At 47.8% G+C, this 27,593-nt stretch overlaps 1 protein-coding gene across 2 annotated transcripts; it reads left to right on the forward strand.

Moving 5' to 3' along the window:
• Nucleotides 1-169: 169 nt before the first annotated feature.
• On the forward strand, nt 170-27,322 carry LOC129208645 (alpha-2-macroglobulin-like protein 1). 2 transcript variants are annotated; one of them, XM_054831736.1, is made up of 36 exons: nt 170-392; nt 2,802-2,988; nt 3,327-3,489; nt 4,237-4,289; nt 4,589-4,609; nt 6,004-6,157; nt 6,591-6,675; nt 7,227-7,347; nt 8,181-8,298; nt 9,383-9,492; nt 9,837-10,007; nt 10,577-10,801; nt 10,936-10,999; nt 11,527-11,672; nt 11,826-11,975; nt 12,828-13,025; nt 13,716-13,803; nt 14,440-14,593; nt 16,433-16,661; nt 17,015-17,138; nt 17,305-17,426; nt 17,850-17,901; nt 18,288-18,371; nt 18,765-18,941; nt 19,269-19,350; nt 19,965-20,121; nt 20,921-20,995; nt 21,164-21,335; nt 21,775-21,989; nt 22,301-22,516; nt 22,956-23,071; nt 23,752-23,842; nt 24,132-24,200; nt 25,436-25,538; nt 26,221-26,262; nt 27,149-27,322. In XM_054831736.1, the coding sequence occupies exons 1-35, from the start codon at nt 322-324 to the stop codon at nt 26,259-26,261; spliced, it is 4,404 nt and encodes a 1,467-aa protein (XP_054687711.1). In that variant the 5' UTR covers nt 170-321; the 3' UTR covers nt 26,262; nt 27,149-27,322. The 2 variants fall into 2 exon arrangements, with proteins under 2 accessions (XP_054687711.1, XP_054687721.1); XM_054831746.1 differs by lacking the exons at nt 26,221-26,262; nt 27,149-27,322 and having other exon boundaries at nt 176-392; nt 23,634-23,842.
• Nucleotides 27,323-27,593: the final 271 nt, after the last annotated feature.

The following is a 27,593-nucleotide window of genomic DNA, read 5'->3' on the forward strand; positions in this document are numbered from 1 at the left end:
GCATAAGGCAGAGCAAGACACTTCCCAGAGAAATATCCACAAGCCTTACAAAGTCTCAAGGCAAGTGCCTTTGGTGTGTAGGCAATAGACATTGTCTCCGCCCCTTCCACCCGCCCACATCCCAGCCCCAGCCATGCGCAGCGTGATTTCCACCTTCTTGGTTTCGAAGCCAAGAGAGAGACAGGCACCCTGTCGGGGCAGGAGCTGAGTAGTCCTTCAGCTCTGGATGAAAGGGAAGAAAGAAGACAGCAGAATCAGGGGTGAAGGGGGGACAGAAGAGAGACTAAGCTTTCTGTAGAGGGATCCGACCTGCAATCAGCTATGTGGACCATCGCTTTCTTGTGGGGCAGCATCCTTCTCCTGCCTAGCACGGCTGGAACATCCTCAATGCTGTAAGAACCTCAGCTGCTTCGCATATGCGCTCTGGTCTGTGGGGTATGCTGGAGGGGTGGAGGTGTGACAGAAACAGGACAGAAGTTCTAAGACCAGGAGTGTTTTTCCAGGGAGGCATAATTTCTTGTATTCCCAAGGTTTCGCTTATTTCTCACCCCCCCGCCCCTCCTCACTGGTTCTCCCTTTAGTGCCTTTGATGTAAACCATGTATTTCTGCACGACTCAGGCAGAGCAACTCTGCCAGTTTTCTACTTGTGTTTAATTCTGACCTGCCAACATCTCACGTCTCCTGCTGTGCTCCAGAATATATTTCCTTTTGGGCTATGCTTTTCTACCCAGAGTCATAGGTAGTCATAGGTCACCATTTAAATCTAGTGGACAAAGCTGAGTGCCTTTACAAACTGGGAAAATGTGAGCTGGAATGCTCTCTGTAAAGCAGTGTGTTCATTCTGGCTTGGCTGGCCATCTGCTCCCTCCATGCCTTTTCTCAGACCTCTGGCAAGGACAATTCCCAGCACTGCTTCTCTTCATATACTTTATCAGGAATGCAACTCCTGTTCCAGCAGGCACTGCTGTGATATACTGGCTTGTGAACTTGCTCTTGCTTTTTGAAGGCCTTTGCTTTTGCAGCCATGGCCTAAGTGCAAACAGAAATGTGGCTGTGCTTGAACAGTAGATATTACAGCAGGAAATATGTTGCTGGGTTGTAGCTGGGTTCTCTCCTGCCATGTGGTGTGGCATGCACAAGTCTAGTTTTAAAAATCTTTTCCAGTGGGAGTACAGCCTCTTCCTCTAGGACATAGGCTGACACAGCTCCCACTCAAATGATGTTTTACTGCTACCTGTTTCCAACTGTGACCTTCAGCATGAAGCTTTGCTTATGGAAATACTGCTTGCTTCAGCAGGCTGTCTGCTGTCCCGCCTGTATGTCAATGGTTTTTATAGATTCATGAGAAAGTAATCCAGCCTGGCCTTTGGGATCCTTCAATGACAGCCTCAGATATGCTGTCTAGTATTTTTATAGCTCAGAAGGCAAGGACAAGACATGAATTGTCAAAGGGGTGTGAGAAAATGTTCCAGAGTAAAGGGTCTTTAGGAGCAAAAGAGGTATGGGAGGTTCAAGCAGTGAGTCTTTAGTGCTCATTCCATCCTTTGGCCCAGTGGCAGGAAGGAGGCACCATGAGTCAGCTTAAGTAGGAAAATCAAAATGTTGTCATGTTGTAGTTTAACCTGGCAGGCAGCTAAAATTGTTCACACAGCCGTTCGCTCAGTCCGTCCGTCCCCCCACAGTGGGATGGGGAGAGAATCTAAAAGGTAAAATTTATGGGTTGAGATAAAGACAGTTTAATAAGACAGACAAGGATGGTGATGATGATGATGATGATGATGATAGCACATACAAAACAAATGATGCACAGCACAATTGCTCACCACCCAGAATGGATGCTCAGCTAGTTCCTAAGCTGCACCGCCTCCTGGCCAACACCCCAGCTGGGTGCTCCAGATGGAGCATGACGTCATATGGTATGGAATATCCCTTTGGCCAGTTTGGGTCAGTTGTCCTGCCTGTGTCCCCTCCCAGCTTTTTGGGCATCCCTCACCTTCTTGTTGGCAGACCAGTATAAGAAGCTGAAAAGTCCTTGACTGCTTGGCAACAACTAAAACATCAGTGTGTTACCAACATTATTCTCATACTAAATCCAAAACACAGCATTATACCAGCTGCTAGGAAGAAAATTAACTGTCTCCCTGCCCAAACCAGGACACGTTGTCATCTGTTAACAGATCCCCTAATATTAGCATCAGACAAGCTGCTCAAGGCAGCTTGACAGCAGTCAAGCGTGAAAGCACTCAAGACTCCTGGCAAGCAGGACTTTGACTCCCTCTTCCAGGGTGCTGAGCTCCAATGAAGAACTGCCACCAGGTCACATCCCTGCTTCTTGCTGTTCTGATCTTTCCAGGCCCTGCTCTCCCGTTGCTGCAAAACATGCCACTGCTGAACCTGTCCAGAGGCAGTAAGCAGGATGAGTCAATGATAAGAGTTTTCAAACCTGCTTGAATGTTGGCTTTTCTTTGGTCCTAGTTGCTGCAGTGCAGTATAAAAAGAAAAAAAAACCAACAAAAAAAATTAACATCATCTTGGTGTCGTCCATGGGCACAGCTATGAGAGTAGCCACAGAGGTGTGAGATCTGGCATAAGAGAGCAAGGAGGACAGGAGTGTCAGGAGCTGAAGAGATTCACTACAGTACCTATAGATGAGAAGAAGGGTGTGATCTTGTCCCACTGGCATCGTGACAGTGGAATGAAGAGACCAGAAGTCTTGTTAGGAAGTACCCAAATCCTGTGGTCAAAACCTGTCCTCTTAGCAAATCAATTTCACCTGACTTTTTTTTTTCTTTCTTAATAGAAATTATGCCGTGGCAATACCATCTCAGCTCTACTACCCCTTCTCAGAGACAGTGTGCCTCCAGCTCAGCAGAAAGCAAGCAGTCCCGATCCATGTGACAGTAACCTTGCAAAGCAGAGCTGGGAATGAGACTCTGATCACTCAGTCCATCTCTCAGCTCACCTTCTTTCATTGCACAAGCTTCCAGGTGAGGAAGATTTTTTCAAGGGTTGTCAGTAGGGTGGACAGTGCATGAGTTCTGCTCTTGCCAGGCAGGAAGGCAAAGAATTGTGTCTTCCCATGGAGGCATCTTAATTGGGCACTGAATCTTCTGCTTCAGCCTGTATAGGTCTGCCAGTGTCCTTCCTGCTGTGTAGTCCCACTGATGTTTTACTCTTCTAGAAAACATTCTGAAAAGTACTGTGAGGTCTTTCAGAGCAAGAAGAACTGGAGCAATATAAAAGCAGTATGATAATTGTTATTCCAAAAGCCTAGGGATCCATGGATGGGATCCACCCTGAATGATGGTTACAACTATGCCTACAGGTCCCTCCTCCTGTTGGAAACCCCGATGAAGTGGCTTTTATTGTTATCACAGTCCTGGAAGCCAACTCAGAATTTCAGAAGAAACAGAAAGTCCTAATCAGGCATGCAGACAAGAAGACTTTTATCCAGACAGACAAACCTGTGTACAAACCTGGACAGATTGGTATGGACAGAATGCCATGTCTTGTGAGAGAGGCCACAAAATACGGGGTAGCCTTTAGCACTTGGAGTGGGACCTGCTCTGCAAGGGACATGGGTCACAGGCTTCATCTCCCTTCTAGGCTTTGAGGGATTTGGGGATACCTCTCTCCTACATCAGCACAGCGCATGTTTTCTCCAGTACTAGCCATACTCAGACAGCATGCCAGTGTGAACAGGGCTTGTGTGTTTTGGCTGATGCGTGATGAAACGTTCACATGCCAGTGTGCTATATTCATGATTGCTCCAGTCAAAGCCACAATAGTCTGTCAGTGCCCCAAACCCCTCTCTCTCCCACAGACTCCCTCAGAGGAGGATCTGGTCCTGCTGGCCCCATCACTACCTTGGCACAGCTCAGATCACCACAGGGTCCAGCTGTTTCTCCCATGCCTCTCCACACTTTCCACTGGCATGACCTTCACTGCAGGCAAGACTGAGTGTCCCACCACAGGTCCAGTGTCCAGAAAAATGCTGTTTCTCATCAGCACAGCCAGCCTTCCCAGAAAGCCCACACAGCCTCTCTTACCTCTTTTTTTCCAGCAGACTGCCAGCTCACAGCAGGGCTTTGAGCATAGGCCCAGGAGTGGATGGCTCTAGCTGCTGCCCACACTCAGTGAAGTGCATGGGCATGTCTTTCTTAGCCATTCATTCTTATTGTTATTAACAGACTTGATTTCATTTCAGCCAGTCCTGTTTTTCTTTTGCTCTATAGTCAAGTTGCGAATTGTAACCTTGGATCAGAACTTTATTGCCAGCAATGAAACGGTAAGTCCAGAAGGGAGAAACCTTATTAAGTCTGAAAATGCTATGGGCTGCCTCCATGACTTCTTGATCGGTGCTTGGCCCAGCTGGGTGATCCTTTTGTGGACAGCTAGTCTCAGTGTTGCTTTCGCTGCTTACAAACAGCATTGGGCACCACCTGCAATGAGGTGCTGGGTTACAGGAAATCCCTGGGAATTGCTTAGGAAAAACTCATGGATGGTTGGGGGATAAAGAAGTCCAGGAAGGTGGATGGCATCTTACCTGAAAACATCCCACCAGTAACTGTTATTTCCTCCCCACAGCACCGCCTGGTGGAACTGAAGGTAAAGAACCTACTTTACTGAAAGTGGTGATCTCTTCTCACCTTGGGGAAGACACAGGTTTGGAGATGGTGGTGGGGAAATATGGATGCAGACACCTCAGAATGAATGGGAACAGTCCTTGATGACTTGCCCTTCCTTCCTTCCTTTAGTATCCACACAAGTTTGGCAGTGCAGAGTCATGATACTGATCACACAGGGGTCCCTAGAGTAAATGATGGGTGCCACTGAAAATCAGTCCAGAAAACTTTTCTAGAGTGGTCACAGGACTTTTAGTCCCTCTGCCCTGTGAATTGAAGATTTCTGAAAAGTCTGAAGTTTCTTTAAGGAGGCTTTTATATTTAACATACAGAAAATAAAAGTTTGACCAGTTAGTGTGGTGGCTACACAGCTAGAGAAAATTCCTAAAGCAGCATTCAGTATATTGTTCTCAAAATCTCTTAGTTTAGTTTCAATATGATAGGTAAAATATGGACTGCAATCACCTGAGCTAAGATACCTGAAAGTGGTGGGGCATTTGTAATAACCCATGCAGAGAGGTCACAGTTCCAACTAGCAATTGGCAGTAGCTAATGCACATTTGCATGCAGTATCAAACAAGCAATCAATACATAAACATATGGTTTCAGAGACACCTATGCAATGCTTTATGCCAGTTTATACAAACATTGTACTCTGATCCAGCGTCACCCTTTCAAACAACAGTTCCCATTTGTTCCATATGTTTATAAAGCATCCATCAACTCATCAGAGTCCTTCCTGGCTGGGCAGTGTGACTGTAGCCAGAGTTCTGCATCTTGCCCTCCCAAGAACCAGCAGTGGGAGAACACTGTCCATCATGGATTGAATGTGACAGTTAACAAAGCCTCCAAATGCCCTTGCATCCCAGGTCTTTACAGCCTCCTTTCTATACTGGGCCTCATGGTCCCCTGCATTCTGGGGACTCATTTCCCTAGACTGTCCTGGGGATTCAAGACATCAGACTCCCCAGTAATCACTCCCAAGTAGCTCATGCCTCAGGCATCATGTGTTGTCAGGACCGACCTTCTCCACAGTGATCTGGGGGCTATGCCAGCTCAGATTACCACAGGGGTCTCTAAGAGGGACCACCTCTATCTCTTAGTGAGACAGGTAGGCAGTAAACCACAGTTTTGCAGTAGTCATTGAGATGGCCGTGCCACCAGAGAGCAATAATATGATAGACTTTGTCAATGAGACAGGGAGAAAAACCCTATCCTCTTCGAGCTCAGACTCACCTGAGCACTGTAGCTGTCATAGACCTGGACTCTCAGAACAAGATGATATGTGCTCAGACCATGCGGTGGTAGCTTGGACATCCTGCAAAAGAGTCTCTTTTTGCACTGGGAAATAACTATGCTCTATTACTGCCTATGCAGGACCCCAAAGGGAACCAAATTGCACAGTGGCTCAATGTGATGCCTCTGGGAGGCATTGTGGATCTGTCCTTCCCTCTGGCTGCAGAAGCACTGGTTGGAGAGTACACCATCAAAATGCCTGACCGCACACATACCTTCAGGGTCGAGGAGTATGGTAAGAGTTTCAGGGAGCTGACGGCAGCAGAGAAAGATGTATTGCCTCCAGCCCCCCTCTCTCACATGGAGTTGGATGGCCCATGCAGCTTGTGAACAGCTGTGCTAGTTGTGCTAGCACCTGAGATGTCCAACTGCCTGCCAGCAAGTGTAATCACTGACTTTTGCTCAGGCCCACTGGCTTTCTCCTCCCCCATGTCCTAAGGATGGACTGAGGCGCTGTTCCACAGCTGTGCTCTGGGGAGGAGACTAAGGCTGTCTGCTCCCACCACACTCCTCTGGCTGGGCTGCTGGTGCATTGCTACCAGGCCCTGTGCTGGTAGTCAGGGAACAAAAGGAGAGATTTGTTTTCTGTGAACAACCATTTGGGAAGGATTAGAACAAATGACCTGTCTCTGTTCTCACTGAATTATATTTCTCCTGCTTTTGCACAGTGCTTCCCAAGTTCAGTGTCTCCATCCAGATGCCTCAGGTGGTCACCATCTTAGAGGAGAACTTCCGTCTCCACGTCTGTGGCATGTGAGCTGACTTATTGTGACAGAAGGTGCATTCTTACTGGTTTGAAAACTGCACAGCTGTCAATAACTGAGCTCCAAGTGGTCTCTGCCAACCCTACCCCCACCCCAAAGCCTGGTACCCTGTCATCCTTTGCTAACGAATTCTCCTAGACTCTCACCTTTCTCCATATTCTCTCTCCCTACTTCTTTCTCTGTGAGTTTGAACGTGTGGCAGTGGATCCCCTCAGTGGGCCATGTGCCCTACAATACAGTACCTCTGCTGCATTGATTAGTGCCCATGCGGAAGGAATAATGAATCAACTTGTGACCAGCACAAGGTCCCCTAGCACTGCCTGGTAGAGCTAGTGTTGTCTTGGAGAGAATTCACCCTCCACTGCCTCCTGTCTCAATCTGATAAAGTCATTTTAACTTCTTGGCCTCTGCTGAGCTCATGAACCATGAAGATAGTGCTGGCTGCTGGGTTGTATAGCTGCAAACCACAGGCTAAAGCCGATACTATTCACCCTTACGCCAGTGTTTCTGTATGTAAGTCCTCTCTGCTATGTTTCCCAGGTACACGTATGGGAAACCAGTCCTAGGTAGTGTGAAGGCTGTGGTCTGCCGTAAACATATACGCTATCATCGGAAGTCTTCCAAAGCCAAGCACAGTATTTGTAAGGATTACACTGGCGAGGTGAGCACGTGGGAGATCCACTCCTCTTGCAAAAGAGAGCAACAGGGGCCAATAGAGGGAAGAATACCAAAGGAAGGAGTGGTACAGACATCAGCTATTGAAGCAGCATGCTCTTTGCTTGGGGATGAATAATGAGTTAAGGACTGGTATGTCCTTAACGTCCCAGTGTAGCAATCTTAGCCCCTGTCAGTGACTTCTCTGACTGCACTTAGATGCACTCAAAGTAAGAAGCATCTGTAGGCAAGCTAACTATTTCAGATTTTCCTACAAAACAGGTATTGCAACAGGGCAATAAAAAAATACAAACACTGTTCACATCAATTCACTTTCACTGGATGCTTTTTAGCACCACCTTTTAATCTGGTGGAAACATCTATGTGCTGTTCCCCAGAAACAGCTGTTTTGGAGACACAGAAATTACCTCTTGCATCTAAGCAAGCAATTACGGTTCAGCACAGACTTTACTCATTCATCTCTAGGATTGAATGAATGTATCTATATTTTTTAACATATTTTTAAGTAACCCAGCACATCTCTTAAAGATAAATCCTACCCTAGCAGAAGAAATCATATTGTCAGGGAGAAATGACAGCTCATGTTTGCTACTGGCACATAAGTGAGTGTGTAAAGATGAAACATGTGTGAAACAGCATCTCCTATTAGTGACAGCTCCACAGAAAAGAAGTACGTTTCATGCCAGTGTAGGAGTTGCTCCTTTAATTCAAGTGTCTTAGTCATGTACTTTTAGACTTCTGGGCCTTGGGTTTGATCTGCACTGCAGAAGGGATTAGTGCATTCATGAATGGTTAACAGATACAATTTCACATCCCCAGACAAACAAGAATGGCTGCTTTGACACTGAGGTGAATATTAAGATCTACCACCAGAAGCGTAGTGACAATTATGATTTCAACCTGGAAGCTGTGGCTTTTCTGAAAGAAAGTGGAACAGGTAGCAAAAACTGATTCCACACTTTGTGGAAAATCTTTTAATTTTGTAACACTCATACAACATGCTTGTAAGACTCCTTATAGATCCTTGCGTCTTCCCATCAAACCACTGGAGCTTTCTGCACTGGCTCCCATGGGGTCAAGTGTTCAGAGGGTTGTGTCTTCCCTGGGAGCACTATGGCAGCATGGATGTTCTCGTGTACCATACCACCCAGGGCTGACTTACACAGGACATGTGAGTTCTCCCAGTTGCAGAATGGATTTTACCAGTAGACTTGCTCCTCCACAAGCTGTTGTGGCCAGTCCAGCTCTGCCAGTCACTTTGGTTTAGCAGAGATGGGAAGAGCTGCTTTTTCTCATCTTCTAGTCACAGAAGAAATGTGCATAGAGGTGGGCCAGGCCAGGTGTTTTTGTTCTTAAACCATACTTTAAGAAAGTCCATTGGAATGAGGAGATACTCAGAGCAACCAGCGACAACCAAGACCCTGACTGTGTACTGTTAATAGCTCCTCGTCAGATTTATCTCCACATCCCAGATAGGGCGATGAGGCTACTTGTCCAGAGCTACTGTTAAATATTCCATCCTGTAAGGTTCCTTCTCTTACAAAATTTTACAAACACTTCCTTACAAGAACATGTTTTGCAGCCCCTTGCTGAAAGCAGTGACGCACGTTCACTTAGCAAACAACTGCAGTGATTTCAAATGGGCACCACAAGACAAGACAGCAGATTGTAAACTAATGTGGTGAAGGCAAGGAAAAATATTGCCTTCTAGTGACTCAGCTGTGAGAATGGGAGGAGAATGGAAGTGGACAGTTATGAGTAGGACCATCTGAAACAAAGTCAGAAAGAGCATTTGAGAAGTGTCTGGCAGAGACCTCCTGGTTGACTGCTGTCATTCTAGCAGGTCAGAATGTAGGAGGCACTATTGCTGAGCGCGTGTGTATTAAATGACTCCCGAAGTTATATGGAGAACCTACAATCCCCTATGAGTGATAGTCCATCCCTTACCTCGGTCCACCCAATCTTGCTGCCTTTGCTCAGATGCATGATACTCACCTGCATGCACCTCCTGTCTTTCCTAGGGGTGGAATTCAACACTACTGAAAACTGCAAGGTCACTTTTGATATCACAACTCTCCAATTCTGGGGGACAAGCTACTACTATCAGCAAGGAGCTCCCTACTATGGACATGTAAGTGAACACGGCAGAAACATGGAAAGCCTGGCAGCTGGGCCTAAGGGGATGGTGGGCACCGAACTACTGAGGGGTCCCCTTGCTCTGCGCTGCCCAAGGCTGCTAGAACAGTCCTCTGTCCCAGTCTCTCCTTTGACATCTCTGCCAAGATGTAATCCAAAGGTGTGACCACAGGATAGACACATGGCTTTGCCAGATGAGATGGCTGCTGCATAAACGGGGAGGGATTGGAGGAATTAGAGTTCACGCTGAGAGCCCCTTGCAGAGAGGGGAACTGGGACTTCTACCAGGAGGTAGATTTTCAGTCTCCTATTCTCTGACTGTTCTCTGCATCATTACAGCTGGAACTCAAAAGTGCCAATGGGACACACCTGAAGAACAGAGAGGTGATTCTTACAGTGTCCTATGGTAGCAAGAAGCAGACCAAGACCTACTTCACGGATGACACTGGGATGGCCTCTTTCACCTTAGAGACGTTAGCATGGGACAACAGCAGTAAAGTTCTACTACAGGTCAAGCCCAATAATTACATTGGATTTGGCTAGCACTAAGCAATGCATCCCTCAGACCTATAGACTATGTCATTGTCTCGGTATAGCCAAGGAGACAGAGGCATGGAGCAGTGAAATGACAGATCTAGGGCCAGAGGAATAGCCCACAGCAGAACCAGAGTTCTGTCCCCTGGTGCCACACATGGTCCCTGAGCAGTCAGGAGACATGATGAGAGATGGGCCAGTGAACAGAGGCCCCATGAAGTTGTGACTGAGGTCTACCTACATAGCACCTCTCTCTGAGGTGGAAAGGGCTTTGTGGGGCTGGGCAGGAACGGGGAGCAAAGGAAAAACTCCAACATGGTATGGAACAGAAAGACAGGAAAAGAACTAGGGAAGAAGCATCCCAGAGCGTGGTGGAGCGGGCAATGCCAAGCACCACAGAAAGGGTCTTACTGAGCTTGGCTTAGGTGGAAATAGACACCTTACCATGGCAGAGTTCAGAGACCACTGTCCAGTCAGTCTTGGTTTTGGTGTGGGGAGAGCTGTAAGAAACCTTCAGACATCAAGCCACCTTTTCTGTGCCACAGGCAAAGACCCAGCCGGAGGACTTAAGCGGTCGAAATGTGAGGGTGTCTTATGGCACTGCATCCCTCACACTGAGGGCCTTCTACTCTTCCAGCCGCAGCTCTGTGAGGATCCAGCCAGTGCAGGTGATGCTGCCCTGTGGGGATGTGCAGCAGGTCACTGTGCACTATCGCATCCTAGCCACAGAGCTGGAGGACAGGGCTGCCAGAGCAGACTTCTACCACCTGGTGAGTGCAGGGCAGAGCCAGCAATGAGGTCAGCTTTGTGATGGGTCTGTGTCAGCACAGGGCCATTTGCTGGCCCAGAGACACGGAGCAGAGAGAGGCACTATCAACCCTTTGCTCTGTTCATTACTCTTTAGGTTTTGGCCAGAGGATCCCTTGTGCATCATGGCCAAACAACAGTACTTCTTGATACAATATTAGGTAAGAGCTTCTAAATACCAGGAACAGAATAAGGATCCAACAAGAAAGCCCCTCCAGCCTAAATGGGGAAGGAGAGAAAAGAGATCTGAGACCAACAGGAAACAACAGAGCTAGCACAAAAAATCAAGAGGAAATGGCAAATATGCTATCTCTCTCCTGTCTTTTAATTTCCCTAATTTTTTTTCTGATCAAATGATGAAGTTGTCACAGTTTATCTGCCAAGCAGTAATTATCAGAGACCTCCAAGAAAACTCACGGGATCTTTTTTCTGGACTCAAGTGGAAAGTCATTTCTCTTCCAAGTGCACACTGTTGCCAAGATCCCTCATGATGTAAGGTCACTGCTATGAAATGGACTAACCTACATCCTGGTCTAGCTGTGGCCTCCCCAGAAGCAAGACAGAAGAGTTTTTATCCAAATAACTGTACAGAAGTATTATAGAGGATGAGCATGTTGCTGCTGTAATCCTGGGAGACAGACTTCCTTGCCTCTTCCTATACTTTTTCTGTTTTTCCTTCTTCCTTCAGGTCAGTATAGTGGGGATTTCAATGTCACTCTGCCCATTGACCTCATTTCACCCATGGCTACCCTCTTTGTTTACACTGCCTTCCCTGAGGGACAAGTGGCAGCTGACACCTTCAGTCTGAAAGTCCCCAAGTGCTTCAGGAACCATGTAAGTATTGCGCAAAACATAAAGGGACAGGTAGGCTGGAGGGTAGCTCATTAACTACAAATTGGCAATAGATGTCCAGCAGAATCCAGTAGTCAGTCTCTCCTTTCTTTCCTCTGTCAATGTCTTCAGTCCCTCTTTCTTCTGCTGTTTCAGGTGAAGCTTGGCTTCTCAGACACAGTGGCTCTACCAGGATCGGCTGTGCATCTCCATTTGCAGGCTGCACCAGGCTCCCTATGTAGCATCCGTGCTGTAGACCAGAGCGTCCTTCTCCTGAGGCCAGAGGCTGAGCTATCCAGGGATAGTGTGAGTCGCTTTAGTGCTGAGTCTTGCTAATATTGGAGATGCCTTTTGAGTATCTGGTGGCAGGCACTGGTTAATAAGGCACAGTGGATATACCAACAAGTACTTGAATAGGGACAGGACATGGGAAGAAAATGAAGGCCAACATCAAACACCAGTCAAAACTTCCAGTCTCCACGGAGGGATCTAATAGAATAACCCACTGTTATTCCCCAGTACAGCCCAAAGTCACATCCTTGTTAAACTTAGAGTGCTTTGCCACATTGGCAATCAGATGGCAAGAGAGTTCCATCTCCTGGACTAATTCACGACAGTACTCTGAAAAACAGAGTTACATTGAAAAAAAAATGCCCACTGTGTGATAGGCTCCATGTCTCTGTTCTGGCTGACATGAACCAGACAGTCCTTCCGTTCAGAGACTGGACTGTAAGTGGTGCCTTGGGAGTGGAAGGGCCCCATTTCTCCTCTAGACCGGGGATGCATTTGGACCCTTGAATTGCCTCTTGCCACTGTCTTGGTGGATCCAGGATGTGCCTTTGGTCAGACAAGAAGCTGTCTAATGACTCTTACAGGGAAGGAGTCCTCACTGTATGCATTGAGTTCACAGGTACAATCTATGAGCTAGAACTGGCCACAGCTATGCAGCTGTACCCTAGAGGGGTTCACGTTCATCTCTGGTGCTGTGCATCTAAAACTTGTGGAGGCTCTACCTGGAGCTCAAAAACCTTTGGGGCTGGGCTTTTGTGGCAGGCAGGATCCAAGCTCTGCTTCTGTGGTCACAGGAAATCTCTGGCTAGAAATAAAAAATTGCTACTTCTCACACTGACCTGTACTGTTTTCATTCTCTGTCTACAGGTGCACAATATGTTCAGCTCTTCTCAGGAGCACCCCAGCACCCTCACAGACTCTTACAGTGACTACTGTACTATCCACAAGAGCCCAGGAACCATTGGTTCCCCTCAGACCACCCTTCCACCAGGAACAATGTCACCATTCATGTACAACAGATACGCTTATGCAGTGTCCCAGCCAGATGTTTATGAACTTCTGAAGGTAAATCCAATTTCCAGAAAACCTGAAATATCAGAGCTGAGCCCTTTTGTATCCCAGGTCAGCACTGGGTAGCTTCACAGAGTGTCTTTCCTGTAAACACTGGCAACTTCAGGTTCCGAATTTGCCAAACTTCTGAACTAGAGATCTCTGACACTCCATGCTCCCAGCTTAATAAATTCCCATTGATCAGGCAGGTCCCTAGAACCCAGCTGCCCATTTATCCCAAGCTCGACACCCTCAGACTTTCCAGGGGTTGGAAGGAGAGCGTCAGCCTGAGTCACAGAAAATTGGAGGTTGGAAAAGCAAAGCACCTGAGAGAAAAGGGGTACTGGGGAAACGAGGGAAAAAATACTAGAAAGGAATAGCAGGTGAAAGACGAGAACAAGTTTGTGTTAGGGTGGGGAGCAAACTGTGGCGCCAAAATAATGACTTTGGGTGTGGGCACACACATCCGAGTGGTCAGCCTTACAATCCTGACAGGAGAGAGCCTCCTTTGGCGTGAGGGGCCAGGACCAGGTTTCGGGAGCAGGGTGGTTCTGCATTCTCTCCCTATACAAATTCACGCGTCAGGCTGAGGTGCAACAACACAGGGTGGTTGATATGCTGGGAGGCGGGGGCAGAGACAGACCCTCAGACACACCACTCCGTCCACTGAAATCTACCTTCTTTTCTTCCCCTTCTTTCCTCCAGAATTCAGGTCTGACATTTTTAACCAGCCTTAAAATCAAGTCTCCAATTGAGTGCCGCACGCAGACCACTTTCTACTACGACTACATGTGTACATCTCGATTTATCCTGTTTCTTTGGAAATCACGGGTAACATACAGGCTGCATGAGGGCAGCTGAACATGCAGTATGCTGAGGAACTGGGGATGGCTTCCAAAGATGAGTGGGAGGTTGCACAGGAGATGTGCACTACAGGAAGAGGGGAAGGGTCGTGACGTGTGTGTGTGTCCAGTGCACTGGAGGGGCGGAGAGGTGTCTGCATAGGATGAACATGCCTGGAAGCTTCTGCTGGCAAACAGGAAGATAAGATGGTGAAGGGGGGAAATGAGGCAGCTGTCTCAGGAAAAAGACATCTGTTTATAAGACTAGGAAAGGTCTTGCTGGAAACCAGAGAATGAGCCAAGATTGGCACTGGGCAGCATCTAGGCCCTTCTGCAGGGGCTGAGAGGAAAAGTGTGAGCAGGTAGAGTTCCTCATGGGGGAGCACACACATACTGGCATCCATGTGGTCTCCTGGGTCGTCTCGTGGAAGACAATACCTACTTCATGTAGGTTGAGGGTATCTTGCAGAGGACAAGGGGGATTGGAGTGGGAGTGGGAGGGACAGAGATCTGAGCTTTTCCCAGCTGAACTCTATCCTGATTTCACAGTTGCTCTGCCTTTGAATGAATGCTTGTATTCCCAATAGCTTATGGCGAGCTGGCAGACTTGGACAACTTGGACCCAGAAACAGATGCTGCTGTTGAACGTGCTGAGTCAGAGCACGTTGAGCTGGGTAGCGAGGCAGGGCCAGTACGTACCTGGTTTCCAGAGACATTCATCTGGACTCTGGTTCCCATCAAGTGAGTAATTATGGGCTGTGGCGTCACATGGATCCAGACCTCCTACCAGCCACAGCAGAGAGGGAATGGGCAGGAGCAGAGCCAGGGCATTATTGCCTTCTGTGCCCACAAAGAAAAGGGAGGTGTGAAGAAGTGGATAAGGCCAATGGAGGTTTGGTTCAGTTCCTGGCTCTGCCTGAGATTTTCCAAATGATCCTGGGGAACTTAAAATCACAGACTCCTACAGGGTGGAAGAGGCCTCCAATTCTCTGTAGCTCAAAATCCTGCACAAGGCAGGTCCAGTTAGATCAGATTGTAGTCAAGTTCTCTGTATCTCCAAGGATGGAGATTCCACAAACTGGGCACCTGTTCCAGTGTTTGACCATGCTCATGTTATTTTTTTTTTCTTATCTCAAGTCAGAATTTCCCATGTTCTAACTTGTGTCTGTTACTGTTCATCCTATCAATATATACCTCAGAAGAAACTGGTTCCATTGTCTCTACACCCTCCCAATATGTAGCTTTAGAAAGCTGAAAGATCTCTCCCTAGCCTTTCCCTCTTAAGTTTGAAAACCCTGGTTCTTTCAGCCATTCCTTGTACATGAAATGTCCCAGCCTTCTGACGATCTTGGTAGTCCTCCACTGAATACATTCAAGTATATCAGTATCTTTCTTATACTAGAAGGCAAAAATGGGACACAATACTACAGATGTGGTCCCACAATGAAGGAATACAGTGAAAAAAGAACTTTCCTCAATCCAGTGGCTGCAGTCTTCTTAACACAGTCCAGAAGTAGATGGCCTTCATTGCTGTAAGGGCACATGACATGTCTCGTGCTCAACTTGTTATCCACCAGGACCTCCACCTCTTTTTCTGCAAAGTTGCTTACTAGCCAGTCACTGCCTAGCCTGTACTGTTGCATGGTGTAATTCCATCCCAGATACAAAATTTACCCATGTTTGAGCCCATTTTTCCAGCTTGTCAATCTACATTTTAATAGCAACCTTTCCCTCCAGCATATCAGGAACCCCTTCCCAACAAGGTATAGTCTAATACACAGCAAGATTAGTCTGCTAATTGCTGAGGATGTCCTCTCTCCTATTATCCAGATCATTAATAAAGCCATTAAGCAGTATTGGCCCAAGCGTCAGTCCCTGAGGGATGCCACGGGTAAACAGCCATCAGATGGACTTTGTGTCACCAATAACCATCCTTTGTCCCCAATGGTCCAGTCAATTTTCTGCTCACCTTATCATTGACTTGTCCAGTACACACTAATGTGACTACAAGGATACTATGGGAGACTGTGACAAAGGCCTTGCCAAAGTCAAGTTATGCACTGTTCTCCCCTTATTCACACATCTCATCCTAATTCTCCCACGTGCCAATGTTCTCCATCTGTAAAACAGGATCTCTGCCTCTCCATCTCATTTGGCTGGATTATGCCCATTTCAGGGCAGGGACCATCTTCCATTTTGTGTATGCAGATCTGTAAGTGACACTTATAATGATGTCTGCCGAGCTGTGGTTGCAAGTTTGGGTAGTAGTGCGGTGGAAGTGTCACACAGTAGTCCCTGGCACAGGCCAAGTATATAACATGGATCCCTGGGAACCCTGTGTGCCCACACAAAACAACAATTTAAAGTGCAACACTGTCAAGAAGTAAATTTTGGATTGCATTTGCCTCTCAGTCCTTCCTTGCCCACCTATTTGCTAACCTTCCCATACATCTGTCCTACTTCCCAGGAATCCCCACATCTTCACACACCCTTCCAGTTCATAGTCCTTCTGTATTCATCTTCCCAAGAGAAATCTTTACAGGGATGGAGACAACGCCTTTCATTCTGTTTTCTCCTCAGTGATTCAGGGGCTGCTGAGCTAGCTGTCACAGTACCTGACAGTATCACAGACTGGAGAGCCATGACCTTCTGCATCTCAGAGAGCCATGGCTTGGGAATCTCAGATACCACCAGCCTACGGAGCTTCAAGCCCTTCTTCGTGGAACCCATCTTGCCCTACTCTGTTTTCCGAGGAGAGTCATTTCCCCTGAAAGTCAAAGTCTTCAGCTACCTGCAGCAGTGCATGGTGGTGAGTGGCTCCCTCCAGGATGGTTTTTGGGCTGGGGGATGTGTGGTAACAGTACTTCACTGACAGAGACCCAGAGAAGGGGCTGCCTCCCCAGGTGCTGGGCCAAAGAGACCAAGGAAGCTCTTCACAAAGCTCCATGCAGAGCCATTTCTGTCCAGCTTACCCCTCCCCATAAGCTCAACCCTACAGGACTGCAATGTCCGCGGGCTGTTGGTTCCCCACAGATATTGCAACAGGGCCATCATCATACTCACCCTGGGCTTCTGAGCTTGACTGACATTTGGATTAAGGACCAGAAAAGAAAAACAAAGCAGCAGCTCTGTAACCCGAACTCCCTTTTGTTTCACCTCTAGCTCCAGCTTAGCCTAATGGACTCCAGGGATTTTGAATTCGTGCATGCAAATGTCAAGTTCACTATTTGTCTGTGTCCTGATTCAGCAAAAACATTTTTCTGGGATGTGAAGGCTACAAAATTAGGTAAGGGAACAAGGGAGGGGCAGGAATGGGAGGCACTGGCTTGAGGAAACAAAAGCTGGGCTGGAAGGGAGAGTGTGAGCAAAGCATGAGTGAGCAGCCTTAGGCTGAGCAAACTAAAATGTATGCATGGCTATGCCAACTGGCCTCTTGATGTTTTGTTCTTTAGGGAAGGTGAATGTCACTGTCACTGCTGAGGTGATGGAGCAGGAAGATGTTTGCACAGAGGGTACAGCTGTTGTGCCAGAGTCTGGAGGGAAGGACACAGTGGTTAAACACCTGCTGGTGAAGGTGAGAGTATGCTTCAGGGTCCTGGCAAGGTTGGAACTGGGCCAGGCTTAAAACAGCCGAGTGGGAGGCTCTGGGAAGGGAGAGTTGGCCAGGCAGGTAAGCACGTGTCTTGGGTAGGCTGCTGAAGGAGTGATTCTAAGGGTAGGTTGGGTTGGTGCATGAGCTGAGCACCTCCGCTTGATGGGACAGACACTTCAGAACTGCTTGCTACCAACGCAATGGGGGCAAAGGCCACGTAGCAGCTTAGAAACCTGCTTCCCAGTGAAACTCCACTGTCGGCACGTACATCCCTGCTGTCTGCATGAGGCCCTGTCCATGGCCCATGAGGATGGAAAAGGTGCTTGCAGGAAGGTGGGGTGCTGTGCAGCTGCTTTCTCATTCTACTGCTCTCCCTCCTGAGCTGACCAGCCTTTTCCCCATCAGGCAGAGGGACTGCTGGAGGAAAAGACCCACACCTCAGTCCTGTGCCCTAAAGGTAGGTGCGGGTACCCCAAAGACAGGGACTGTCTTACCACTGGAGCTGTACATGCACACAGAGCAAGGAGACCAAACAGAAGCAGTGTGGTGTGTGAACAATTCTAGGTCTACCTGAAGGTGCATGGGGAGGGGAAAGTCAAGGATTTTGGAGCTTTTATGGAGAGGCAAAGCCATTCAGCTATACCCAGTACTACAAGCTCCTGGCAGCACCAAGTCACTGCCTAACCACCTCACAGTGACTCATGAGTCATCCTCTCTTTCGAATGCTGATTTCAACAACTGATGAGGTGATCCCAGCCTTGTTTACACCATCTCCTGAGTATGCCTGTGGGTCTGCCATCTCCCTCCTGCCTGTCGTTGTTCTGATGCTTTTGCCATTTGCAGGAACTTCAGCTTCAGAGACGATCACATTCAGTATGCCAGAGAACATGGTCCTTGGGTCGGAGAGAGCCTACATCTCTTTCTTAGGTGAGATTTAAGACGATCTTAGAAAGTAAGATTTTTCCCAGCAGAAGTCTTTTCTTCTGGTGCCACCATGTCTGCTTCAACAAACAGAGTAACAAGAGGGAATGTGTACAGGGAGGTGTGATACTGGGCCCTTATGTCTTCCAGAGAAGCACCCCATCTCTCGTATACAAGTGACGCTGGGTCAGATGGGTGTATAATTTCACCAGCCAAGGGAAAGATAGACAAGCACAATATCACTGTTCCTACAGGGCTCTATAAACATTAAAGTCACTCCAGTGTGAGCAGAGGTGAACTGAGACCAGTCATAGCAGGTTATCTGAGAATCAATGAGACCAGATATTTTTTACATGCAAGAATAAGTAAAGCCCCCAAAGCTGTGGTTCTGTCCTACAGGTGACATTTTGGGGACAGCACTGGACAACATAGATGAGCTCCTCCAGATGTCCAGTGGCTGTGGTGAGCAGAACATGGTTCATTTTGCCCCCAATGTCTTTATCACACGATACCTTGAAGAAACAGGACAACTGACTCCAGAAATCAAAAAGAAGGCAATTGGCTATCTGGAAAGTGGTAAGTGGATTTCTGCTCATGTTGGAGTTATTAAGCTGGTGATGTCCACTACAGTAGATTGTGCAGTGGGGATCTCAGCAGAGGCTTGGTGCTGAACAGGATTTGTGCAGCATCACTTGCCTGACGCCATGGGAATTACAGCACCGTAAATCAGGCTGCTGTATCTCAGCTGAACAAGGGGTGCATGGCACCCCTCTGAAATCCCTTTGCTGAATTCTTCAGAGACAATGCTCTCTATAATGATCAGCAGGATTGGTAGGGCAGGTCTTCACCTTGAGAACACAACAGACACAGAGCATCTTCACTACCCCCAGCCTCTTCCTGCAGGATATCAGCGGCAACTCCTGTACAAGCACACAGATGGCTCATACAGTGCCTTTGGGGAAGGAAGTGAGCCAGGGAACACATGGTAAGCAGAGATATCCAGACACCATTGAGGAACAACAGCTTGACATGGTCAGGCTCAAGCTGGCTTGGATTTTGGTCTGGGGAAACAGGGAGACTGGAGGTATGGAGTTTTGAACAGAAACTGCTCCTGAGACTTTTTGGAAGAGAATTGTGCCAATGAACTGACTTGAATTACACTTGTTTGATTGTTTGTGCTTGGGCACCCAAACTGAGAATGATTCTGAGAGCTTGGCTGCAAAGACGCCCTCTTCCCAGGTTTTACAGAGTGCTTTGTGCCCAAACAGTATTGGGAAAGGGGCTGAATGAGCTCACTAAATATCAGTCCTCTTGGCTTTAAATCACACAAGTGCACCCCGTTGGAACTGGCAGAGCTCTGGGGGAGGCACTGAACTGTTGGTGAATTTTTTCTCTCTTCCTGCAAATGGATCTGAGCTCAAGCTTCAAGAGCACCTAATTCATGCGTTGCTTCCAATTCTCCATCTGCACAGAGGCTCTGGCCTGCCGGTATTTCTCCAGGGCTGAGATAGTGGAAGACACAGAGACTCCTGTCTCCTGCTGGAGATGGGCATCAGTGACTGGTTCAATTCGATTTTATTCTCTCTTCTTTGGTTCTAGGCTTACTGCTCTTGTCCTCAAGACCTTCAGCCAAGCCCGGGATTTCATCCACATAGATGAGCAGAATATAAAGGATGCTGCCAGTGCCCTGATTAAAAGTCAGACTCCATCTGGCTGCTTCAAGAGTGAGGGGAAGCTCTTCAACAATGGTCTGATGGTATGACATGTCCTGGCTGTTCATTAGGTACCTCAGAGATCCTTCACTTTCTGATCCAATTTGGGTGCCAAGAACAAACAAACCCTACTGCAGGAGGGAGGCTCTGATGTGCCCAGGGTCACCCTTGGGTGACACTCAGGGTTGTGCTTAGTCATGGTGGCACTTTTTCAAGTTATGAATGATGGAGGTTTGCATGGGAACTGAACCAGTGCCCTGCCCTAGCCCCATCTCAACAGCTACCATATGCCTCAAAAAACCAAACCAAACCAAACCAAACCAAAACAAAACAAAAAAAAAGTTTTCAAGCTCTGTATTATTCCCTTGGTAAACTGGTTTAGCTTCCTTTCCCATTATTGAGCTGCCATTTCTTCCTTCAGTCTTAGTTCCCCCCTGTACAGAGGGAGTCAGAAATTGAGTGGATGGAGATTGATGGCAGCCACTCATGTGAGATTCACCTTACCAGGGATGTGCCCTGAACACTCAGAAACACAGCATTTATGCATGCACAGACACACACAGAGTACCACCAAAGTGGAGCTAGCAGCAGTTCGGTGGACAGGACCTCAGATAATCCTCTAAGTGAAGAGAATGGTACCTTTCACTTCCCCTTGCAAAAGATACCTTTTTTGCTCCTCCATACTCTAGCCACTGTCCTGGCCCTCAAGTGAGGTGCTGCCTTGCAGTGGGGTTGTGGGAACATCACTTTCCCCTGGCACTGAAATCTGCTACTGAACATTTTTTGCAATCTTTTTCCCTTCTCATGGCAGCCCTCCTCTTCTCTGTTTTGTGGTGGCTGCAGGGTGCAGTGGAGGAAGGACTGGGGCTGAGCTCTGCAATCATCACAGCTCTCATACACTCAGGGATGTCACGCTCCGTGAGTATCGGCAGCAGGGACGTTACCCTGGGGTGCACACAGGGCTACGTTACCAGTTTTCTCCCCATGTGTCCCGTCCCTGTTTCCACCCTGGTCTGCACACATCGAGACTGCATTCCCTCCCCATACACCCTGCCAGCAAACGGTGTGCTTTTGATTGTATCCTAGGATCCAGTTGTGTGGAAAGCTCTGAAATGTATAAAGGACCTGGTCAATGCTGATACTGGCAGTTCCAACCTCTACAGCCTGGCACTAGCCGCAAATGCCTTTGCAGTAGCAGGTGATAAGGCCCTCAGGCAGAAAATACTCAAAAGATTGGACAAGGCTGCCATAATATCAGGTACCAAAGACTGTGGGGCAGGAGAGAAGGCCATTGGCAGAAATGTGTGGAGATCCCAGGGCTCAACGACCAAAGGAATGGTGGGCAGGAGTGGGGGGCACTGGCAGAGCTCTGTGGGGAGCCCAAGGCTTGGACAGCCTCTGTTTGCCAAGCTGTCACAGGCTATATCCATACTGTGAGACGGACTTAGTCTCATAGTCCTGGTCTCCCAGTCATCCAAACTAGGGGACCTTCATGGATGTTGTTGAGCTCCTTCCCAGCCCACAGACCTAGGTTTTTACTGGGAAAAGCAGGGTGTGGGGGGCAAATAGGGAGATATGCACCCATATCTTGTCCTAATGTACATGTTCACTAGGTACCTAGGCACAGGGGCTGAGTAGGACTCCAAGGTCATTAGATACAGCTATGCACTCCATAAGTGTTCCCACTCCTCCTCTAGATGACCAAATATTCTGGAGTCAACAGTCCAAACAGGAAGAAGACTCCCTATATTGGTATCGGGCTCCATCTGTTGATGTGGAATTGACATCTAGTATCCTCATGGCTCATCTTTCAAAGTCAAGTTTGTCTTCAGATGAAATCAGAAAGGCATCCCAGATTGTGTCATGGCTCACCAAGCAGCAAAACCCTTATGGAGGCTTTGCTTCAAGCCAGGTAATCCCCTTGAGCCATCATTAGCAGAGAACCTGCCGTCAGTTATGGTTTGTGCAATGGGTTCTAGCACAGCCCATAGTAAAAACAAAACAAAACAAAACAAAACAAGAGATGTATGGATTTACAGCTCCTGTAAGTTGGGAAAAGACAAATACTGGTATTACTCTGAGCTAATCCCATCCTAAAAGTCCAAGGGGAAAGTTCAACCCCTATTGTGCTGTGGCTGCAGTTTGAGGGAGGGAAAGGCTAAGGACTGTGCATGCACAGGAAGCAAGGACACTATTTTGCCCAATGTGTGTCTCTTTCCTCAGGACACGGTGGTTGCTCTGGAAGCCCTAGCCTTGTATGCAGCCAAGACCTTTAGCAAGGATGGCCCTGATCTTGAGGCTTCTCTCTCCTCTGAGGGTTTCAACCAAAACATCCAAGTAGACAACACCAATCGCCTCCTGCTGCAGACAGTGGAGCTACCAGCCATTCCCCAGGATTATACTGTGCGTGTGCAGGGCCATGGGTGCCTCTTCCTGCAGGTAAGCCCAGCCAGGCAGAAAAGGTCTGTCGGGGGAAAAGCCTTGAAAGCCAGAGGACCTCTCACCTTGCTACTTAGCCAACACTGAAAACAGACTACAGCAGTGATTTGCAAGATCAGGGCTTCAAGGCTGGTAGGAGTAGCTGGGATCCAACAGGAAGGGAATATCAATTTCCCAAATGACATCTGGACCATCTCCATCTAGTCAGAGCTGCACCTCTTCCCCAAGAAGTTCAGTGAACACCACTAGGAGCAGTGCACTAGCAGAACCTCCACTTCCACAACATAGTTTTCTCTTACACCAGTGCAGGGCAGCAAACAGCAGCCAAAAGCTAGACAAGGATACTCTCCAGAAAAAAAAAAGAAAAAACCAACAACAACAACAACAACAAAAAAAACCCTGTTATTTTCTACCAGCTAGCTTCTTTCTGTCCTCGCAGGCCATTCTGCGCTACCACATCCCTCCACAGAGGAGTGACGTCACCTTTGCCGTATCTGTGCAGACAGAGTGCACCGCACCCAACGCCACCCAGTTCCCTGTCACCGTTCATGCTCGGTAGGAGACGCTCAGCTGCCCCTTGCCTCCCCTGTGCCGAGAGGCTTCTTGCACCACACCAGTCTCTTGATGGCCAGGATTCTCCTTCACTCATGAGGTCTAAGTGCTATGTCCCCATTCATTTAACTATGCTCTCTTCAGCTGGGTGAAAGGTACAAGGCTCCAGAGGGATGGCACAGGCTATAGTCCTGTCTTGTTATCATGCCAGTCACCACAAATTCTCTCAAGGTCTGTGGTCTCAAGGTCACCCCCTTCTAGGATTAGGACTCAAAACACTAGTGATGTGAAGGTCCTGTGGGACTGACTGCTGACACTTATTCCTAAGTCTTCCTTCCTCTGCTCCTGGTTGACTGTCACACCACTCTCCTCTGCTGTACCCCTGCCTGACTTGGGACAGAAATGCCAAGAGAGCAGGCGGAGACTGTGATACTCCCTGTCATGCCTAGAGAAGATAACTCCAGAAGCCTTCCAAGGAATTTATTCTCCTTGGCTCAACACAATTAAAAGAGAGATCAGGGGAAGCACAAAGATTTGTTACAGTACAGAACAGGTATGCTTACAGGAGAAACACTGGAAGGAAAGGCAGATTCCTCCACCTGAGTACCAAAGCTGGGCTGGAGTATCTGGAGATCATGGCTCAGAAAGTAACATTAGTGCTGTCCCCTGGGTTCCTGCTGCAGCTACACAGGGAACCGCGTGTCCACCAACATGGTCCTGATCCAAGTGGAGCTGCTGTCTGGATACAGCCCCATGGCAGGTTCACTGGAAGAGGTGAGACCGCGAGTTTGTGTCCAGCTGGGGTGGGAACAGTGATGGATGTCCGCCATGCAGAATTATATGCAGAACTGTGATCGCTCCTGTGGGCAGAGAAACACAGTTCTTTTCTTCCCAAGAAATTTTTATACCCAAAGTCTCTCCCAGGCCACACCTTGCCTTCCCCTACCCCAAGGGCTTCCTTGGCCATGTGAACATATTGTCCATGCTCTTGCAAGGGCAAATATCCCTGAATATTTCTGCTTTCTGTTAGAGTCTTTCTGACAATTTCCCCCCCTATTTTCAGCTAAAGAAAATGCCTTTAGTGAAGAAAGTTGAAAGCGAAGCTGACCAAGTCATTCTCTACCTGGAGGAAGTGAGTGGAATTTAGGCTAACATCATCATTAAAAGGACTACAGACTGGCAGATAGCTTTTAGCTTACTCTTGTATCTTGGTTCCATTAGTATTGTAAGTATCCAGAGCTGTTGTTCCTGCATACCAGCCACGTTTGCTGACCTGAAAAAGCGTGTTGTGTCGGGCTGCAGTAGTTCAGCTGTAGAGCTTGTATACAGGGTCACTTGAGTGAAATGAGGCTAGCTCTGATGTTAAGCCTACATCTGTTGGCACTGTTCAGAGATTGTTGAAAGTCCATGTACAGTATCTGATCAGGATTGGGGAGTAGTAGTAGGATCCATCTAGTAAATTCAAACAAGCCCAAATTCTTAGAAAGCCCTTAAGCAGCCTGAATGTAGTAGGGAGCATCCAAGATTGCTCATGGAGTTTGCCAAGATCACTCAAATTAAACCAGATGGTTGTGTGAGCAGCAGTGCTTGCTCCACCGCCTCATTAATCAACAGATTAACAACCACTCCCACTCCAGCCTTTCTGTAGCTACAGCACCAGAAACAAGATCTGGAATGAATTTTAAAACTTCAGAGTTTCCAAGGAACACTTCTACATTTCTGTGATTCTTCATTCCCAGTCATCAATAAGCTGAGCTAAGCTAGCCTCATATTAAGCGGGTTATTGTCATGTGGATGCAGCAGACTTGCAGAGGTGCTGCTTTCGTTACATCTACAGCACAGAGCAGAAAGGCAGCACAGAGAAAGATTTCAGCTCAGGCTGCCAGGTAGCACAAGGTGGAGCCCAATCAACAGAAGGTCATGTAACTACTACCATCCAGCAGATGTTTATCCACACCTTGCATTTGTCTGCTTAATGATGAGGGTTGTGTGAGACTGGAGAATAAGAGCTGAGATAATGGGACTGTGTATAAGAAAGTAGCCACTGAGGCAAGATGCATGAAGGAGCTCAGAGCAGAGCTGGATGAGAATGTGGAATTCATTGGGAACACTAGTGCTACATTTAGATATCTAATGCACATTGACTCTGCGGGTTTGATGTCTCTCATGAGCTGAGTTAAATTTGGTGATCAAAAATGGGAGATGGCCACAGAACGTAAAGTAAAAGGTATTTCTGAGATGGACTGGAAAGCAGAACAGATCTGTCACAGTGGTAAGGTCTCCACGGAGCCTGAGTGAGAGCAGATGGAAGGGATTGTCTCACAGGACTTTGGTTCTGGCTGTAATCCTTGCATCTCTTGGTCTTAGCTGACTAGACAGCCTCACGCCTACACTTTGCTGGTGCAGCAGGACATGCAAGTGAAGGATCGTAAGCCAGCTAATGTCAAGGTCTATGATTACTACATGCCAGGTGAGTTCAGATGTTGTACTGCAGAAACTACCCAAATGTACCACTGGAAAGAATTTTTTTTAAGTTTTCAAGTCTATTAGACACATTTATCTAACTGCCCCTTAGAAGTTCTCTAGTGATGGACTTACCCTCTTGGGTTTCAAAATGGTAGATCCTTCTTTCTCTGGTCCCAGAACTTGCAAGCTTTAAGCTGGCATGTAGATCCACTTAGGGTCTAACTCTCCCAACAGGAGGGGAGCAAGGATCTCACAGCCATGATTTTGTACACTCATTTTGTGGGAGGCAGGAAGGGCAGAGGGAAGGGATGGCTTAGAAGAGTGAGGACCCCCTTAGAAGAATGACACTGAAAACAACTTGTCCTCTGTGGTCCCCAGTGGGAGGAAAAGCTAGAAATGTGCCAGGGATTGCTATTGCTTCAGAAAGTGAGGAACCCATAACTGTAATGCAGCTGTTTGGGACTTATGGCTTCAAAAGATGGCAAGCCCCATGACTTGGGCAAATCCAAACCAGCTGCACATAGAGTCTTTGACACATTCCAGTGGTTTGATGTCTCACAGTGGAGGGGAGTCATGGCCTTTAGGCTGAGGGAACGCCTCTCCTAGAAACAGAGGCACAATGCTGGGTTGTTTTAGTGAGTTTCTGGCAATTGTATCTCACCAGCACTTGTTTTCTCATCTTCCAGAAGAAACTACAGTGATGAGCTACAGTGCCCCATGCGAATGAGGTGAGGACTCAACGCCTCTTTTGTCATCACAGGCATGGTCCTGAAGGGTATGGAGAGGGAAGGAGATGCAGACAAAGGCCCTTGGTCAAGCAACTTGCCAGGCTGCAGGTTCAGTGTAGGAAGTGATTAGCAATGCTAAGTAAGGATGAGTTCCTGTATCCCAGTGGTTAAACTGAGGGAAAGGGAGAACTTAAGTGGAAGGTTTGAGGTGCCCAGCTCATGACAGAGTTGGAGGTATGTTACAGAAATCAAGGGCTGCCTGTCCCGAGTCCTACCACCAGTCCTAACATTTTGCATCAAATATAATTTCCTCAAGTTAACATAGTTCCTTTTCCTGGCATTTTTCCTGCGGTTCCACAGTCCTCCAGCCCTGTGCACGCAACATGCCACATTCACCTTCACTGCAGGGCCTGACTCCTTTTCATTGCCAAGCCTTTCACAGTCTCAGCCTGGCTTCTGATCCATCCTAGGGAACAGGCACCTGCCCCTCCTCTTTCCAGGCTGAGCAAAGGCAAAGCTTGAACTTGACCAGTGCCTGCTCCTGTTCTAAACTTTGCTTGCAGCTGTATGCTTCCTCGCCCACAGCACACGAGATGGAGAAAAACACCTGCTTCATCTATCACCTGTGGGAGGCACACAGCCCTGCTCTGGGGTGCCTGTCACAAGCCCCACACTCTTAGTAGAGATTCTGCCATAGGCTTTGTATGGCTAGAGTCAGAGAGAGCCCTGTCCTTGATGGTTTGGCAGTCCCGTTTGGTCCTGAGGTGCAAAGCACACACCTCACACACACACAGACACACACCCCGCCACCCCACCCCGAATTCCCAGTGGTTAGTTTTAATACTTCAGGAACACAGATTTTTTTTGTCCTTTGTTGTCTTCACAGGAACAAGGACAGACCCATCCTCTGCAGTCTCTGTCCATCAGTCCTTTGTCACCCCTGCCAACAGCCACCACATGGAGATGAGAGGCAAAGAGAAAATACTTGAAATTTCCTGCTGAACAGTTAGCTTCCAAAAGGCTCAGACTGTGCCTGGCATCTTATTAAAAGTCAGGAGACTAGAACTGTCTGATTGAGTGATTATTCAGGTTTACCGTTTTTCTCCCAAACCAGGAAAACTGCATTTAAGAGCACCTGGGAAAAATAACTTCTTCATCTCTGCTCTGTGTGTGTGTGTACATGTACACATGCAAAACTCTGCCCTCCAGCAGCGGACTTGCACAGGAGGAGGTAGAGCATGCACCAAAGCAGAGTTGCTGTCTGGGGGAGGTGACCATCACACAAGCTGGAGCTGAAGGCAAGGGAGAAGTGGGATATGTTCAATAGTTCC

The sequence above is a fragment of the Grus americana genome, chromosome 1, assembly GCF_028858705.1.
Source record: "Grus americana isolate bGruAme1 chromosome 1, bGruAme1.mat, whole genome shotgun sequence".
Taxonomy (NCBI): domain Eukaryota; kingdom Metazoa; phylum Chordata; class Aves; order Gruiformes; family Gruidae; genus Grus; species Grus americana.